The 18,600-nt window shown below is 41.0% G+C and overlaps 1 protein-coding gene across 1 annotated transcript in view; it reads left to right on the top strand.

Moving 5' to 3' along the window:
* Positions 1-18,600, top strand: part of REPS2 (RALBP1 associated Eps domain containing 2) — a 95,467-nt gene that overhangs the window by 27,954 nt on the left and 48,913 nt on the right. Inside the window, 6 exon segments of the mRNA XM_030943335.1 lie at positions 5,933-6,056; positions 8,322-8,470; positions 9,970-10,093; positions 12,857-12,954; positions 14,647-14,785; positions 16,285-16,348. Coding sequence (XP_030799195.1) covers positions 5,933-6,056; positions 8,322-8,470; positions 9,970-10,093; positions 12,857-12,954; positions 14,647-14,785; positions 16,285-16,348 — 698 coding nt within the window.

Raw genomic sequence — 18,600 nt, 5'->3', positions numbered from 1 at the left:
TGCCATAAACTAAGCTGTTTTAAATTCTGTTTTAAACATTGGAACCCTGCTTGTTTAAAATAGCTTGATTTTTAGTAAGCATTTCAGGTGATGTTTAAAAAAGTCTCAGATAAAACATCTGTTTTTAAAAGACAAAATGACAGAATAAAATAAATAGTTACAGAAATACCACTGATATTGTGGAGCAGAGGTAAAGAACCCAGCCATGGCAGAGCCTCTTCCTATGTACATCTGGGAATGTAATGCCCCAGCATATTCCTAATGCCTTTCCAGTCAGTAATCCTTGATGTGTTGTTTCTTACTTTGCTTTAAATATTGAAGAAACAGATATGTAGCCCTGAGCTCCAAGTAGTATTACAAATGTCTGAACAATGATCCATTGAGAGAGAAATACCTGTTTAAGAATGTAGCAAAACTTGTCTGTAATAAGCAGATCAAAGAGTCCGTAAACACAAATTAAAGAAAGAAAAAAAGAGAAAGGGTAAAGTGGGTCAGATGCATGACACAATTTTGAGATAAGCTGTTGATAAGCCACTGCTGCAAATATTTGTCTTTGAAACTATTATAAGCAGCTGCCTGACCCAGAAGGGAGCCTGAGGTCACTCTGTAGTTCAGGTCTGAGCTGTGGCATCACAGTTGGTTGTCCTCGGGAGAGCACTGGATGAGGTGTGCATTGAGTAATGGCAAAAGCTTTTCAACACCTTCCCTAAAATTCAGAGGCAGTTGATAAACTGGAAGATATTTCTGCCTCATTATAGATTGAGCAAGGACAAGTAAAAGAGATGTGGGGTTGTGCTGAGATGGAAATTGTAGCAAGAAAATTTCCTTTTACATTGGAGCCAGCGATGGTCACCTTTTTCTCTCCCAGTGAGGTGACTTGTTCTGCTCACACGTGCTCTCTCAGGATCCCGCAGCCCACGCAGAGTTGTGAGAGCCTTTGAGCTGGATGTGCCCACAAATGACAAGTAGTTACCATCTATGTGGCAGGTATCAGCAGGCTGACAGAGAACAGACAAAAATTGTGTGCCAGCCTGATACAGAGGGTGCCACAGCAGCTAAATGAAAAAGCAGAAGGCCCAGGTCTACCTTTGCCTTGAGGCTCCAGGATGGCCATTTCAGCCTGTCCATAGGATTAGGGTATAATAATTTCTGATTATACTGCTTTTTCTACATATTAAAAACAAACTTCAGCTCTTGGCTCATATTCAGTTTCTGAAGTTTAGTTCTTGCAATCTAAATTAGACCTGCCCAGTGTGTTTGTGAGGTCAGTGCTCTTGGAGACTGCAGTGGAAACTTGTTTGGAGAGAACTGGGGAGAGCTGGAAAAATGTCAGATTGGGCTGGGAAAAGCTGCTTCGTGTGGGATGTCTTCAAGGAGCAATTATAAAAATAACACTTGCTGTCAGCTAATAGAGCAGAGCAGTGAGTGGATAAAAAATACAAAAATCTGCTCTGTGTTCCAGTACCTGAAGATGTAGAGCTTTTCTATTAGAAGTTTGAATGGAGCACAATGGTTTCAAACAGCAACTCTTCTGAAGAGCTCATAGCTCATTTCAAATTTTAATGTTTATGAATTGGAGATTTGTTTTTTTAATACTACTAAAAAGTATTTATTTTTGCAACCCTAGAAAAACTTCTTACCTGGCAGAAGGTGTGCAGGCTTATAGATCTTGCTCTTTCTCCCCTTCTTATGGTGCTTGGTAGAGAATGTGGTGTGATTCCTTTACAGACCAAGTGTGCTAAGGCTACCTGCTGAATACCCATTGTTTACTCAGCAGTGTTCTTGCCTCACAAACCATTGAACAGGGCAATTTGCCATGACTGGAATATTGCTGCAGGCCACCTGATCAGGGGAAGGAGTCGATGAAGCCTTCTACAGACAGCTGGAAGTACCCTCATGATCACAAGCCTTCACCACCTTCTTCAACCACTCTGGTATCTTCTGGAAAGACAACGCAGCTGGGCACACAGTCCAGGAGAGTCCTGCAGAGCACTGGTGATCAGTTTTTGATACAGGTAGTGGAGGAACCAGCATGGAGAGGTGTGGTGCTACACCTTGTGCTAATGAAGAAAGAAGGATTAGTTTGGGACGTGAAGGTTGGGGCAGCCTTGGCTGCAGTGACCATAACATGGTGGAGTTCAAGAACCTGTGTGGAGGATACAGGGCAAAAAGTAGGGTCCCAGTCCTGGATTTCAGGAGAGCTAAGATTGGCCTCTTCAAGGATCTGCTTGGAGGAATCCCATGGGTTAGGGGTCCAGACGGTATGGATGGATCCAAGTGGTTAAAGTTCAAGCATCACTGCTCCAAAGACGACAGGGGACTGGAGCATCTCTTGGGAGGGGACTGAGGGGCCAGGACCTGTTTAGCCTGAGGAAGATGGAGAGGGGATTTTATCAATGTTCTGTAAGTATCTGAAGGGAGGTGTCAAGAGGATGGAGTTGGGCTTCTTGGTGGTGCCTAGCAACAGGACAAGGGGCAACAGGCACAAAGTAAAACACAGGAAATTCATTCTGAATATGAGGAAAATTTCTTTACTGTGAGAATGGCACATTCTCCTTCTCTGGGCATTTTTGGAACCTTCCTGTGAACAATCCTGTACAATTAGCTCTAGGTGATCCTGATCTTCTGAGCAAGGAGATTGGACTCACAGATCTCCAGAGGTCACTTCCAACCCCAGCCATTTTGTGATTCTGTGTCATTTTGGACTAACTCTGTTTGTTAGATTTGGCAAGTAACATTTGTAACCCACCACCATGAAAAATTATTTCCAATACATTCTTCATTACACTTCTATTCAATATTTTGCTAACATTGGAGGATTACAGTTTTCTGCTGGAGAATTAAAGGAAAAATTTTAATATAAATGGACAGTCAGTGGTTTTGCATTAAAATCCTTCGAAGTATCAAGGCATGTAAGTTGTTTTGGTTTATACATGTGTCTGTTTAGCAGTGCACAAGCAGAAAATACCAGTTCTCTTCTTGCTGGCTTGCTAAAAAGCATGCAGGCCAAACTGACAACAGATTCAAGGATTTAAATGAAAAATTACCATATCACATTCATATGCAGTGCCTTTAACTTGGATGGACCTTGGGAGACTCCTAATAGTATATCACACAAACTAGCTTAATTTCAGGGTTGCATATGAGTGTAATCTGCCCATCAAAAGCTATGTGCACTGACCCTGTGAAAGGTAACTCCAGGAAACAAAAAAATAATGCAGTGTTCAATTTAAGATGCTGTGGAAATTTGAGCAGGCAGCATGTTCTGAGGATTTACTTTTGGATAAAGGCTAATCTGCTGCCAGCTTCTGTGGTTGCTGGAGAGAGGGGCTGCTCTGTTTGCACCTCTAAGCAGGGTTCTGATACAGATAGTGTGAAATGCTGGCTGGAAGGAAGCCAAGACTCTCTCCTTTAACTGGACAAGGAACCTGATGTGAGTAAATGCCTGTACCTGCAATTAGTCTGTATAAATACCCACAATTGATTGTGTAATAAATTTGACTACTCTGTCAGCTTCCATCTTCTGCTCTGGACCATTAACAAAAATTCACAAGTGGTTGCACAAATAACAGAAGCTTGTGTCTATGAAATTTATTTCTGTTGTTATCGAAAAGCAGAATTACAGAGAGGCAGTTTCTGGTTGGTTGGCTATAAGTGTGTACATGAGAAACATCACTGTATATTTGAGGGGTGAGATGTCCTTGATAAAAATTTTTAGTCTGCTTGTTCAGAATAAAATATTCATGTTTCCATAGGAGGAGCAAGTAGAGCATTTGCAGCATTCAGCAACCTTAATTTTTCAAAGTATAAAAAATATATGGAAAATGAGCTCAGGAAAGTAGTAGCATCTCTGTGAAAGTCCCTGCTGCTCAGTATTGCCTTTTTCCAGCAGCCAGCCAGAGGAAACACATCACGGTGACACTGTTGTTCCATGTCAGCAAACATAGGCAGGGCAGGAAGTGTAGCCATGGCAGGAAAAGAGCCCAAGAGGAGAAAAGTCCCTACAGGGTATACCCTATAGGCACAGCCAGGGACTTTGTGTGCCATTTCTGTCCCCCAGCAGGAGCCGTGCCAGGCATTGCCCGTGGGTCATGCTGAGCTGAGCACCCACAGCCTCCATGGGAGGGCCTGGCTCCCAGTGGGTGCCCAGCTTTTGCCAACTGCCCTGTTCAGCACTGGCATTTTTTAAACAAACATTTCCCATAAGAGACCAGAGCTGTGAACCCAGACTGAATTTCAGCTTGGTCGTGCCCCTTCTCCATCTGCTTCTCCCCAGGCTGTTGGATAAGCTGATGGCTTTTCACATACCTGCCACCACAGCATTGTCCCCAGAGCTGCCAGAGCCTGGTGTGCCTGGAGGTTTTGCCCATGAGGAGCAGTCTGAAGTGCAGCTGCTGTGCACATTTCTTCTCCATGGTCCAGTCCAGTCTATCTGTGCTCCACACCACTGCACCAGGCAGAGCCAGGCCTGCTGGCTGGGGAAGGACCATGCAGGAGTGGGTGCCGTGGGCAGTGGGACTGAGTGAATTGGGAGCATCCAGGACCAAGGGAAGAACCCTGCTTTGGAGTTCAGAAAGAGTACCAAGGGTGTGCCCAGCCATCCATCTCAGGCACATCCCAAGTGCCTTGCTTTCCCACTGAAAAATAAAAGAAGCAAGGCCAGTGATAGAGGGAAGGCCAGAATAAAAAAGGACACAGTAACAGAGAAGAAAGTAGATGAAAGAGAATAAGTCTATGTATAAGGACAGTTTAAATTAACCAGAAGCATTTGTCATTCTCCCTTTTTCAACAAGCAGTAGGAGGAAAAAAACTATCTGATGTGTCTTGTGACCAAGTCTGAAACTTGTAGGAAGAGAAGGTAGCCAGAGCTCATTCAGTCAAAGCAGAGGCCACATCCAGAGAAGAAAGGGTTTGTTTGAAAACAGTTGTCTTTGATTAGTAAGATATACCATTCCAAAACATTTGATTTTTTTCATTAATTTTTTGACCTGTCATTTTTCCACTATGCATGTATGTGTATATATACATGTAAAAATAAATCAGAAAAAATAGACTGTTCATTTGTACTGTTTGCTTATATGCAACTTAATAGTTTCTGTCATGCTGTTGTAGCTTGGGAGCCAATCCACAGACATGGCTTTCCAGAAGCAACACTTCCCCATGGAGGACTGTCACAGAGGCTGCACCTTGCCAGCCAGTAGGCATTGCTAATCTAGGTGTATTTTCAGGAATACAATTTGAGATTTCCTATTATGTCTGGGGCAGATGGAGTTTTGTTCTAACCCCAGTGCTTGTCTGAGGTTGGCTTGTGAACATCTGGGAGCTCCAGGCATGGGAGAATTGGCACCTATGCTCAAAACCTGCTGATACCTGCTGTTTGTTTAGGCATTGTCTGAGTGTGTGAACATGATGCTCTTTACTTCATAAGTGTGGCAGAGTGAAGCAAGTAATGAAATATACATAGAATTTAAACGTCAGTGCTAAGAACATGTTAATTTTTCTCACAAAATATCATTTGCTGAAGTGGTGTGCTGGGATCTTTTGTTGTGTTTGTGTTCCAGTTATGGTGATTATCTGAATTTTTTTGTTGTTAGGGCTAATAGTAAGTATAATTTTCGTGGTGGAAATGTTTCACTGGACAGGGTACTTAAGAACTTGTAATTTCCCCTGCTGTTAAAATCTTACGTAGTATGAAAGCCCATAACTTGTTTTAGCATAGCAGTGCTAACCAGCAGTGCTTCTGAAAAGTGTAACAACTACCAAGCTGTCTCTGGTGTACTAATGTTCTGAGTTGAAACAAATGCATGTAGTAGAAAACTTCAAATACAACAAGCATTTTGTGTTTTTAAAGTTTTTTCTTTGTTTATGTGGAGATGTTGACATCTGGAAGAGTGAAATTCATTTAACTGACAATGTGTGTCTTCTCTCTCAGATTACAGAAGTTTGTGGAGCCAAGCGTGTGGGTTATTTTGGTCCTGCTCAATTTTATATTGCTTTGAAGTTAATTGCAGCAGCACAGTCAGGGTTCCCAGTACGGATTGAGAGCATTAAGAATGGTAAGTAGCAAATTTTGCTTGCAGTGCTATGCACTTGTTTCTCCCTTTCTTTAATGCTTGTCAGCTCTCCATGGTGGTAAACTCTTTCTTCTTATGTTTCTCTGAACAATTTTAAGGAGCAGAGAAAGAGTGGAAGGTAATATTACATGCTCCACATAAGTGGTGGAAAATTGCTGGGAATTACAGATATGGGAGATCTGAGATATCTCTGTCTGGAAAAGGCATTGCAAAGGAGCAGCCGGAATGACAGATGATCAGTGTGGGAGATGCATTTCTCTCTCACCTTCAGCCTCTAGTCTTGACAGCTGTCCAGAGTGAGAACTGGTAGCTGCTTTGGGTGGAGGCACATTGTGGGGCACATGGGCAGGTCAGGCAGTCCCTCTGTGCAGGGCAGATTGTAACACTCATCTGCTTTCACAAATAATCCTGCCAAAATAAATGGGTAGTGAAGATAAAATCATAGTGCTTACTGTGAATAGGTCTGAAAATGTATATTAGATGTATTTTAAAACAGCTTTATTCTTCCCAATGAATTGACAGTAATATTAAATGTACCATTTTTAGTGGAGAAGAAAGCTTCTTGAAAGAATCTTATCTAACTCAAGCAATAAAAAGAGAGAGCAGGTCCCTTTCAGCTGTGAAACCTTGATAGCAACTTGGAAGGAGCTCAGTGTTCTTGCTTCAGTGATGCACCCTCTGCCTCAGCAGGGCTTGGGCTTCAAAACACAGGGCTTGGGCTTCAAAACACAGGGCTTTTTGCTTGGGCTGGAGCAGGTTGGAGCCCTTAGCTCCCATATCCTGGGTGGGCCTTCAAGCCATGCCCTGAGGCTGTGCTTGCACCATCCCACAGGAGGAGCAATGCAACCAGCTGCAAGATCAGAGAGAGGGCTGGAAAGGCAGCACCTCCCCACAACTCTGCAGTCAGGTCACTGCTCCCAGCACAGCTTCTGCTCTGCTCTCCCTGATAAGGGCACTGAAATGTCAAATTTGTGTGCATTGCAGGGCACAGGGAGGGGGTTCCCAGGTCTGCCCCAGAGAGGGAAGGCCAGAATGGCAAGCACATGATGACCTGTGTGAGCTGCGCTCCTGTGGTGCAGAGCTCCTGGCCAAGTGCAGGGGGTCAGATGCAGCTGGCACAGTTGTGTTCAGTGCCTTGCTGGAACAGGAGTTTGAACCAAGGGTGAAGAGGAGTGACCTGGATTTGCCTGTCAGTTTTCCTTACAAACAGCTTGTGCACTCTCTCTTGCATTGCTGTCCTTTAAAAAGATGTTAATTAAAAAGAAAAAAAAAAAAAAAAAAACAAAAAAAAAAAAAAAAACCCCAACCGAACAAAAAACCCCCAAACAACAAAAAACTCCCAGCAAACCTGCACTGAGATTTACTCTGTATGTTTTACCAGTCCAGCATATGCAAATAATCCACAAATTTGAGTGGAAACAGGTACTTGCAGTCCTTATATTGATATTCTGCTTACTTACTGTTTCAGTAAAATTTCAATAAAACTTATTCCAGTGCTAATTACATTTTCTCTAGAAAATATATAGGAGCGCCTTTAGAAGTGAGTAATATGTATCAAATTTCAATTGATTTATTTTTCTCATGGTTGTAACTGTAGGTGTAAAAGATTACAGAGGTGATGGACAAATGGCTTTGCTTGGTGTTGAGCATTCTGTTAATTTTAATTATATTGATCTTTTAGGGTGACTGTGTACAAAAATAAATGGTGTTTCTGCAAAATAATTGGGAATTGTCTTAAAGAGTGACAAAGTGTCAGTCTCCTACTCAGCACAGCAGATGCAACATGGGACTTCTTGACACAGCTGTCTCTCTAGGCCTTGGTGTGATCTCTGAACCCTGCCATTTTTGATCTGTTCCTGTTATGATGGCAGCGTTGAGGATACTGTGATCCTGACTGATTAATTTATCCATCCCACAGTTTCTGTGGGAAACTATTCTTTTCATTACAGATAAGATTTTGAAGGCAGGAAATGAGTTTGCTGCTTGCTTTAATAACATGCACAAGGCTTATTTCTTTCTCTTTGCATGGAGAGATTATATATTAAGCTAGTGAATATAACTTTGTGTAACATTCACATTTTTATTAAGACACAAAATAATCAAAGGAGTCCCATACTTAAAAATGTTACAAAATATAACTAGCGGTCTTTTATAGATCAACTTTTCATTAGTTTTACAAGATGATACTGCTTAAAGTGCTTCTTATGTTCTGTAGTCTCAATTGAATTTTTCTCTCTCTTAATACAGAATTGCCTCTACCACGATTTATGGCGCTGAAAAATGACACTGAAGTACGTTATGGGACTCCAGCAGAATTCCATGGAGTTAAATTTCAGGTTCCACATGCAACTTTGGAAAAAAATTCCTACAAAAGAGCAGATGAAGGGGAAAAACAGGTAACAGCCTTGTCTCCTTCAGGCCAATGTCATTATGCATCCTCCTTTTAGGTCCAGTCCTGTAAATGATTACACTCACAGGGGCTTACTCAATTTTCCAACACTAGACAGGAGATGAACTCCTGATGTGCAAATAATCCCCATCATGCCTGTGTTCTGGTTTTGATGCATCCCAGTTGCTTCCCTGAAGAAAATTCTCTATATGAGCTTGTATAAAGCTGTCAGCCCTGTAATATTCTGTCTAAGTTCTTTCAGTGTTTTCCTCGTACTTAATCTAGCACTGTTTCTCAGAGAGGAAGTGGAAAAAGCAGCAAATAGAAATCTGTCTGTAAAAGAGAGCAGGAAAGTGAGTGATTTCCCATGGCCAGTATAGTAGTGGAGTAATGGTCCTCAGTCACTCTAGAAATACTCAATTGGAGAGAAGGTATTCAATCATGAGCCACTATTTTTGGGTGGGTAAGGCTCTCAAGTTTTCTTTCATTTTTATCTCCTCAAGGAATAGTCTAGAAGACATCTGCTTTTCTTTTTTCCTCAGTGAAACATGCCAATTTAATGAAGCATCCAAGGGACATTCCTGTTACCCGTATTTAGGAGAGTAGAGAGCAGTTGTTCAGATACAAGAAGCTTCACAGTGCTGCATAATTTTCATAAAAACTGATTTGCATAATTTTCCCCAGGCTTGACACCTTCTCCTGTGGTACTGTATCAGGTCGTGTTGTAAGTGCCTGGTGGAAGCACTTTTATCTTCCCAAAACATGTGCCCACGTTTATCACGGGCTGCGCTGGCGTCAGTAACAGCGTTCCCAGCCCGAGGTCAGCCAGCAGGAGTGAGCTGATGACAAGATACACAGGTGGAATAACAGGATCAGGAAGAAGAGCATCTATGCCTCTCCTCTGTGTACTCACACCCAAGCAGAACACTGCCCTCAAACCCCTGGCTCCATCTGGATTATCTGTGTTGTATTTTCCTCTCTATTCAGTAAAACCGTTCAGGCTTACATCCTTTTTTCAAGCAATCTCAGTAAATCAAAGGAAATAGGAAGCTTTAGGATAGTTACCCAGTGATACTTACAAATCCACAGTGTTTAAAATACCGATCCAGAGATGTATTTTAATTTTTTGTAAATTTTTTTTAATACAAAGAATGATCTCCCACAAAGAACATGCTCACACTATGTAAATTCAAAGCTGTCCACTCACAGTGAGCCTTCTATATATACTACTTCAGGCATCTTTGGAAGTAAAATACATTGAGCTGACCATTGTAAAGCTTTGTTGTAGCACTGCCATGCTTTATCCCTCGAAGGCTCAGTACCAAATCCTGTCTTGTCCGTTTTAAGCCTTTTCTTGGAAATAAAGGGCCTGAGGATGCTGCAGTGGTTTTTTTCTTGTTTGTCCATCATATTGTATACCCTTGGACCACTTTGCAGCATTACTTGCTTGTTTCTTACAATTTTTGTCTCAGGATTGTGCTTTGTGTTTGTGTGTTTTTTAAATAGGAACCCAAGTCTCCTCCAATATCTCCAATTTGCTCACCTCCTGCTTCTCCATCTACCTACCAGAGAATACCCCTAAGTTATGGATATGGTAAAGCAAGAAGTGGGCTGGAACAGCAGCATGGAGGTAGGATAAAAAAGGCAATGCACATTGTATTCTAATACTTTTTTCTTTTTTTTTTCCCTTGTCAGAAGTATCCAAATTCTAAATGCTAGTGACAATCAGCCTAATGATTTAAAATTCAATTAGACTCATGTTTTGAAAAATTATTTGATCAATATATTTTGACTGTTCAATCCTGTCTTCCTATTCACTTTCTATTAAATTAGATTTATGTCTGACTGCTCACAAATGCTAATACCTAATCTCTGACAAAGCTCTGCAATATACCCAAGTGGCAGAGAGCCTGCAAGGATTGTCAGAGTGGTGGTTTTGGTTTCATTAGAGGGCAAGAAAAGCCTGCTCCTGATTTCAGTAGATGCTTATTAATTTTCAGGTTGGAAGTGAACTGTCCTTTGCAGGAATGGATAATATAATCTCTGGTTTTGTAACAGAAATAATAATAGGATGAGAGTGTAGAAGCAGTCCCACAGTGTAACTTCAGCAATTCAGACAAAAACTAGGCACTGCATGGATTATTCTGTCTCTCATTTTAGTGCCATTAGAGTAGGTGGGAAAACATTCAGATTTTGATAAGAGGCCAATGGGACAGAAGCCAGTTTAACTATGGCTTTACAGGTTCCTCTTATAGTAAAGCACCTGTGCTCTTGTAATTGCAACGTGTGGTGACCAAGTTAATGGCAATAAGAGGCATTGGTGTATACCATCATCTCTCCTGCTTTACATTAGTGTGTTTGCAGTGAGTGTAGACTGAAGCATGCTAGTCCTTCACCTTTTGTCCTTATTTACAAATGAGTGACAAAAGAGCTATTCAACATGTTGAAACTCAGTACAGCTGTGATAAGAATGTGTTTGACACTATAAAGTGGCCTCCACCTGAAAAATTGTACCAGTGCTGAGTCACAGGCATTCCCCTGCTGTGTAGGTAAACTGCAGCTTGTTCAGAGGTGGGATTAATTCTAGAGCAGTTGCTTTCTAGTACAATGCATGTTCTGCCCCAGTGAAGAATAGGGGCAGAGAGGCTGTGCTGTGGAGAGCTGGGCAGGGGGTGTCCATCTGGACTGGCTGACTGTGTACCTGTTGGGTGCTCTGCTCTTTTCTGACACTCTGTCCCAGATCTGTCAGTGCTATGAGGGAGTATTTTGGGTGTTGGTTTTTTTTTTCCTTCTTATATTTGGTTGCAAATGTAACTTCTGTGAAATTTCTCATGGACTCAGCAGCTACACAAAGTGACCAGGGACAGCAGCATCCAGTCCAGCTGTCAACATCTTCCAAAATTAATTATTTAACTGCTTGAATTCTAAGGTAATAACATCTTAGAGGTGCAGAACAATGACTATTTTTCAGAAAGCAAGTTTTCCTATTTTCCAGAAAAGGAATCACTCCTATTTTAATCCCACTGAGAATACTTCATCCAAATGTATTCTCAATGGCAGTGAGCAGTTAACATTTTGTGACCCATGCTGTACCAAATGCCAGAACCTAATGCAAGACCTGCTAGTTCTTCCTGGCCTTTAAGATTCAAACTCTTCCAGTTTTTTTAAGAGCACTCCAAAGGGCAGCTGTGTGTAGTGCATGTGGAGGAGGTGCTTGTGCCCCTGCCCTGGGCGGGCTGGGCTGGGCTGTTCTGCAGATCTGACCCTGAAACTGGACTGGGTGTCTTCAGGGACAGCCCTTTGCTCTGCAACCATGACTGTGTACATTTTATAGTTCTGAAAGTTTTTCGTCTAGCAGGCATGTAGACATGAGGCTTCATCCTTAAATCTCCCTCTGAGGACATTTAAATGTTTCCCACCTTTTACCTTCCTTCCTTTCTTTTTTTTTTTTAATCAGAATTTAGCAGTGACTTGTACAGGAATAAAAATAGATAACACTACAGGATAAGACCCCTTAGGAAAACAAGGGGGTTAGGGGCATAATTTTAAAGGTCTTCCTGAGATCAAAAGTTTTAAGATTTCTTGGACTCCTTTTTCCTCGTGAGTCTTTAAGGTTCTGACTATCTGATGCAGACTTTGTAATGGTAAATTTTAAATAGGCTGGCAGCAGTTCTCAGTTGTGTAAGAGTTTGCAAGTGACTTGCCTTTTTGTTTGCATGCTTACCCTATTTTTAAACATTGTTTCTAAATATGATGTTGTGTCACTGCTTACTATATTTGCTGCAGTGAAGCCTAAGTGACTTATTTTAGCAAAAGAAGAAGAAATTGTTACTGTTCTTTACTAACTTTTCTCCAAATAGCACAAAGTGGTGAGTCGTGTATTTTGATTTTCAACAGAAATTAGGGGGAGAGGAAGAGTGTATGGAGAAGTAATGGTTTGCTATTTGATAGCATTGTTAAAGCATTTTTTTATAGACCAAATGAATTATTTCTTTTTACTTAATATAGTTCTTGTGCTAAATGTGGCTATAAGTATATAAAATGTATAAATGCATGGACAGGCTGTATAAATGTATATTTAAACATGAAGAACAGTGATTTCTGTGGTCTAGCAGTATATAAGTGGCAGGATCTCAGTAATGTCTGAAGAAGAATGGTACAATGGGAAAAACAACTATGTGGCTGGAATTTTGTTGCATAAGACAAAATGGACTTTGATATTGTGATAGTGGGTTCACTTGGTAGGTGCTTGACCAAATGGACTTTGATGCTCAGATACAATGTTCACATTTATACATTCTTGATCTTGTGGTATTTAATTATTTCCTTTAGCTTAGCAGCATTTTTTTATTATCCTGATATTTATATATTTAATTTTAAATGTCTATTGTAGCTCCTTATGAAGTCAGACACTCTACTCACCAGCAAGATGGACCATCTTCAGGGAATTATGGAGCCAAATCTGCACTCACCTGTTCAACTCCTAACCGGGTAATGAATTGCATATTTTTCTTTAGTAGCAGTAGTAACACAACAATAGAGAAATTTTTTTAAAAAGGCAGAAAATTCTCACTTTGAAAGTGAAAAGTGTTCTCCATGGTGCTTTTAGACTGGAGACTGAAGTGTACTTTTTTTGGTATATGAGGGAAAAAAGCTGATGGGATGGAGAAATTACAATAAACAATGAAATCAATTAAATTGCTATAGGTAAGTTGAAGTAAAACATTTTCATTGAAAGTACATGAGATTTCACAGAGATTCCTTCTCGATTTAGATTGCTATCTGTAACACATGCACAGTATTTATGGCTAGCATTCTGCATATTTTGGTTTTTCACCCCAGTTGGTTAAATTGCACCTTAAACAGAACATACTAATTTCTGGGCATTTGTTTGTTTTTGTGAAAATGGGTCTTATATTTCCCTGCTGGTTGTAGAAGCAGATCTTTCCTGTGTTCCAGTATGCCTGCTGTGCATTTATTATGCAAACAATTAGTTTGCATAATACTAAGGAAGGGCAAAGCTCTCTTAAGCGAGAGATTTTCCTAAATGAGAAAGACTCGGAGACTCTACCTTTTCCTGAGTGCTTAGCACCTCACACCCACAATAAATGTCACCTGAGCCTCCAAAAGAGATCTACAGGTAGTGTCACATAATTTGTGCTAACTTGAAATTAAATTGGGTGCATTTGTGTAACACTTTGAAATGAAAATTAATTTACAGCTTTATGATGTTGCCTGTTTCAGGGATCTTTTGATGTATTTCAGAACTGGTGTTTTGCATTTGATTCTTGGGAAATAGACAGGTATGTCAGAGAAAGGGTTTCACAACTGATTGTTGTTCATTCTTGCCCTCCCTTTTTAAGACTGTTATTATGCAGGCTTAAATATTGAATACTCATTTATTCCATTTTAACAAAAACACCAGCTGTACTGGCAGCCCTCTTGTAGATGCCTCCATCCAACCTGCAAAAGGTACAGGCCTCCCTTAAAAATGTTAATCAAAGACAGGGCAAAGAAATAATTGGGGTTGAATACCCTTCTTCTCCAGAATATTCCTTTACTCAAAGGTAAATTTTTGCTTAAACCTTGGGACGCGATAGAAGTTTGAGGGGGTCTGTAGGGGCTTGTGTGTGTCCCTGACTTAGCATAATGAGTGCTGAGTTAGTGGGCTGAGCAGAGGGTCCAGAAGTGGAATGTTTCCATTGTTACAGTGCCATTTCTAGATTAAATATGTAGTTTCATAGCGAAGATAAATTTTCATGCACCAAGCTGCATAAATGCAGCTTTAGGGCCTTTACTGATTCCATCAGTAAAGGTGATGTACACCAATTTGAGGTGTACAGTGAGCAGTTCAGGGCTGTAATGCATGGCAGAAAAAAGGACCCCCAAAATGAATCTAGAGGTAATAAAATATGACTTGGACTTTCAGTGGTCAGCAGTAGCCAAATTTCCTTTGACCATTGGTCATGTAAAGCTTCTTTTAATTGCAGGGGTAAAGGTACCTAATAATAGCCTCAATTTTCACAGGTAAGCAGTGGGATGGTCATCAGTGTGGCCATTTCTGCTTCTTGTCTTCTGAAAATTTATCTGTGCTACATAGAAAAGCGTGAGTCTGGTTTCTTGAGGTTCCCAGTGCCCTTGTGGTGCCCTCCCTGTGGCTGGTGCCAGTGTCGCTCCCTTCAGTCTCTTTCAGTGGAGCGGGAGCAGCAGGACAGCAGCAGCCAGTACTCAGATGACCCTTGGAGGATAACGGAGGAGCAGCGAGACTACTACATTAACCAGTTCAAGTCCCTGCAGCCCGACCTCAACGCCTTCATTTCAGGTAATTCTTACCAAACACTGTGCACACTGAACAGGGGGACCAGGCTGGGAGGTGAAAAATGTTACGTCAATAAATTCTTTTTTGTCTCTGGCAGCACATTTGTAAGAGTTGGTTATGTTTTCTTTTTAAGGGCAGACTATTCACATCAATGTTGTGGACCTTACATTTTCTCCTAAATGTCCTGATTTTAGAAAAATAATTACATCTCAGAGAGAAGTGTTGGCAATTTATTAAAAATTAAAATGAGCTCTCTGCATTTGATGTGCTGTATTTGTGGATCACACCTGCAGTGTATATTGAGTTGAAAAACCCCTGAGGGTTGTGCTGGCTTATCCAGCAGAGCTGTGGCAGTGTCCATGTGATGACAGTGAAGCATGCAGTTAACTGCCCTGGGCGGTCAAGCCTGAGGGTTTATGGTTCTGGGGGACTGAGATTTTGACCTCTAGGTAATTAGGAAACAATCCTGGAGAGCACACACATGGTAGAAGTATTGTTAAGAACATACTGAGATGGCTCTGATCATACTCAGATTTCCATCCTGAATAGAAGGTCCAGGCTGCTTGTGAGAAGAAACAACAGTGTACAGATAGTTGGTCTGGCAAGGAATATGTCACAGGTTTTAAACTGATGCAGTTGTAATGAGCCCTGCTGTGTCACCGGGGTTCAGGTGGCTTTGATCCAGCCAAAAGTTTAAAGAAATGACCTGCTGCTAACTGAAATTACTGCTTCAGCAGTTCTTCACCTCAGTTAAGTCTCCTTCATGCAGTTTGCTTCAAAGAACAAATGGTTGTTCATTGTTGGTCCTTTCCCCAGTGGTTGCCCAAGGGGAAGAGGATTTTTGTCCCTGAAGTCTGTGCTTTGTTTCCTTTTGATTTGTAGCCTGTACCCAGGAAGGGCTTTGAGGGTACCCCTGACAGCCTGTGCATATGAGATGGTGAAGAAGTGTGTTGGTTAGCTAAGAAGTATGAGAAGGGCTGCTCTGGCAGGGTGAGTGAGGGTGCCTGCAGCAGGACAGGAGCTGTGTGCTAGCTAAATCTTCGGCAGTTTCTTTTTTCTTTTCTTTTTTTTTTTCCCTCTGTAAAATTTTCACTGCAGGGAAAAGTCATGGTTGAAGCAGCACACTGGGAGAGCAGTGCAGATGTCAAAGCACCGTACTGCTGTGCACATGACTTCTGGGTGAACCAGGGCCGTTTGTGTCTGTTATTTCATCATTGGTGACATACTTGTTATGGAGGTTAGAGTTACTAGTACTAAAGTAGGTTTCCCTTTATTTATTTTTCCCATATGGAGGGAGTGGAGAAATGAGGTCAACAGCTCTGTCTGGCTTTCTCTGTCATTTACTCAGGAGACAAATGTCCAGCATCTATAGGAGCATGCGATTAATCTGAGCATCTCTTGGATATAAATTAACTGTCTGCTTCTGGCATGGCAGACCTGGTAAAGGGGAAGAATTTGGAGAATTAATTCCCAGTGGTTGATGAGGCATGCTTTCCCAACAGGTTCTGTAGCAAAGAATTTCTTCACAAAATCAAAGCTGCCCATCCCAGAGCTCTCTCACATCTGGTGAGTACTGTAATATTGTTGGGGATGCCTATCACGCTTTCTTAAAAGACGCTTAATTCAAGAATTCTTGTTAAATTTTAAAAGTGTCTTCAATTATAATTATTGCTCTTATCTCCAGAATCACTTTGAGGCCCAAGCAGCAGGGTGGTCATTGGTCTTCCTGACACACTTGTTTTCTGGAGAGATGTTCACCTACTCAGCAGGACTGGGAAGGTTCGAACCCCAATGTAGCTGAGAGCTGTTCTTAAGTGTATTGTAAGCAGCATCAAAGAACTGGCATTTTTCATGAAATGACACAGAGGAGAAGCACCTCTGGAATGTTTTAGATGTGTTGTTGGTTTTATGTTTCTGTCTCTGTTCTGTCAGAGGAGGACTAATTAAACAACTACACAATTCATTAGTGCTTTTCTAATGAACCAGTGCTCTTACTTTTAATGAGCTTATTGCGAAACAATTGTGGATGGAACTGTTCATGATAAAATTTGACAAGGATTCTATTATATTTTCATCAACAACATGGTGCTTTGTAATTTATTGTCATAATTTCATGTCTGATAGGAGGAACAAACAGTTTTAAACATGGATCAGAAATGCTGATAGTGATTTTGTTTTTATATATGCTTTTATGAAGAGAGATGAGAAGAAAAGCTTGCAAGAGCCTAAACATCTGTCAGGGTCAAAGTATATGTCTGGAATCTTTTCAAAGCGGATTGTCAGTTGTGAAAATAAAAAAAAAAACAACTGAAGAAACATAGTGCTGGGGGAAGTGAATATTGGAATTTAAATTTAAGATTACTTAAAAAGAATGGATTAACCTAATATGTTAGCAAATCAGATTTTATTTCTATTGCTGACACAAGTTGTTCTCTGTGCAGAATTTCAAGAAAAGTATGCCTTTCTAGTAGATGCTTGTAATTTTGTGGCAATGTGATTTATCAGGTTGTGTTGCTGTGTTAAACAGATGGGATATTTCAGTCCTTGTCACTATAACCTCAATAGTTTGAGAAATGTTTGTTACTTTCAAAGAGTAAGGAATTGTATGTTTATTTTAGACCATGTGCCCAAGATAAAATATTACTCAATTTTTGCAAAGGGTTAATTTATAAAATTGAATTCTTGAATTTCTGAAGTTTAACTTTAGTGTTTGAGAAGTGTGCTAGAATTAGAGAGAACCACTTAGTGAGAAGATAACAACAATATTTAAACTTGTCAAGAGCATTGATTTTGCTCTTTTTTAAAGGTTCGTCAATGGTGCTCAGTAACCATTGCTAAAGTCCATATTTAACTTTTTTCTGCTTGAACTGCTTTAAGATCCTGCATGCATTAGCCAAAGTCCTTCCTAATATTGAAAGGTTAATTCCACCCTTGGAACAATGTGCAATTCATTGCTGCTCAGATAGCCAACTACATCCTGGGCTGCATCAAAAGAGGTGTGACCAGCAGGGCAAGGGAAGGATTCTGCACCTCTGCTCTGCTCTGGCAAGGACCCCATCTGGAGTGCTGCATCCAGCTCTGGGCTCCCCAGCATGAGAAAAACAAGGAGCTGTTGGAACAAGTCCAGAGAAGGTCCACTAAGTTGATCACAGAGCTGGAGCACCTCTCCTATGAAAACAGGCTGAGAGACTTGGGGCTGTTCAGCCTGAAGAAATGGGTCTGGGAGATCTTCTAGCAGCTTTCCAGTACCTAGCAGGGTCCACAAGAGAGCTGGAGAGGGACTATTCACAAGGGAGTGTAGTGATAGGACAAGGGGAAATGGCTGTAAGCTAAAAGAGGGCAGGTTTAGATTAGATGTTAGGGAGGACTTCTTTACTATAAGGGTCATGAGGCCTTAGAACAGATTGCCTAGAGAGGTTGTGGACTTCCCATCCCTGGAAGTGTTCATGGCCAGGCTGGATGGGGCTTTGTGTAGCCTGGTCTAGAGGAAGGTTCCCTGCCCATGGCAGGGGAGTTAGAATTAGATCTGTACTGATCTAATGGAATTAGTTGGAATGATCTTTGAGGTCTCTTCTAAACCAAACCCCTCTAAGATTCTGTAAGTGTAGATTACGTATTTCACATTCTGATATACACATACCATCATATTCAATGGCATGGTGTATTAAAGAAATGTACTTTACTGAAAAAGAATAAAGTGGCAAGTCAGTTTTAGAAAATCAGCTTGCTTCATCTTCCCCGAGACAAATGTGCAAGTCAGGATCTAGTGTACATGACAGAGATGCTTGTCTTGTGTTAAAATATCCCTTCTCAGAGCT

This window comes from Camarhynchus parvulus, chromosome 1 (assembly GCF_901933205.1).
Source record: "Camarhynchus parvulus chromosome 1, STF_HiC, whole genome shotgun sequence".
Taxonomy (NCBI): Eukaryota; Metazoa; Chordata; class Aves; order Passeriformes; family Thraupidae; genus Camarhynchus; species Camarhynchus parvulus.
This window is presented reverse-complemented; position numbering and strand designations above follow the sequence as displayed.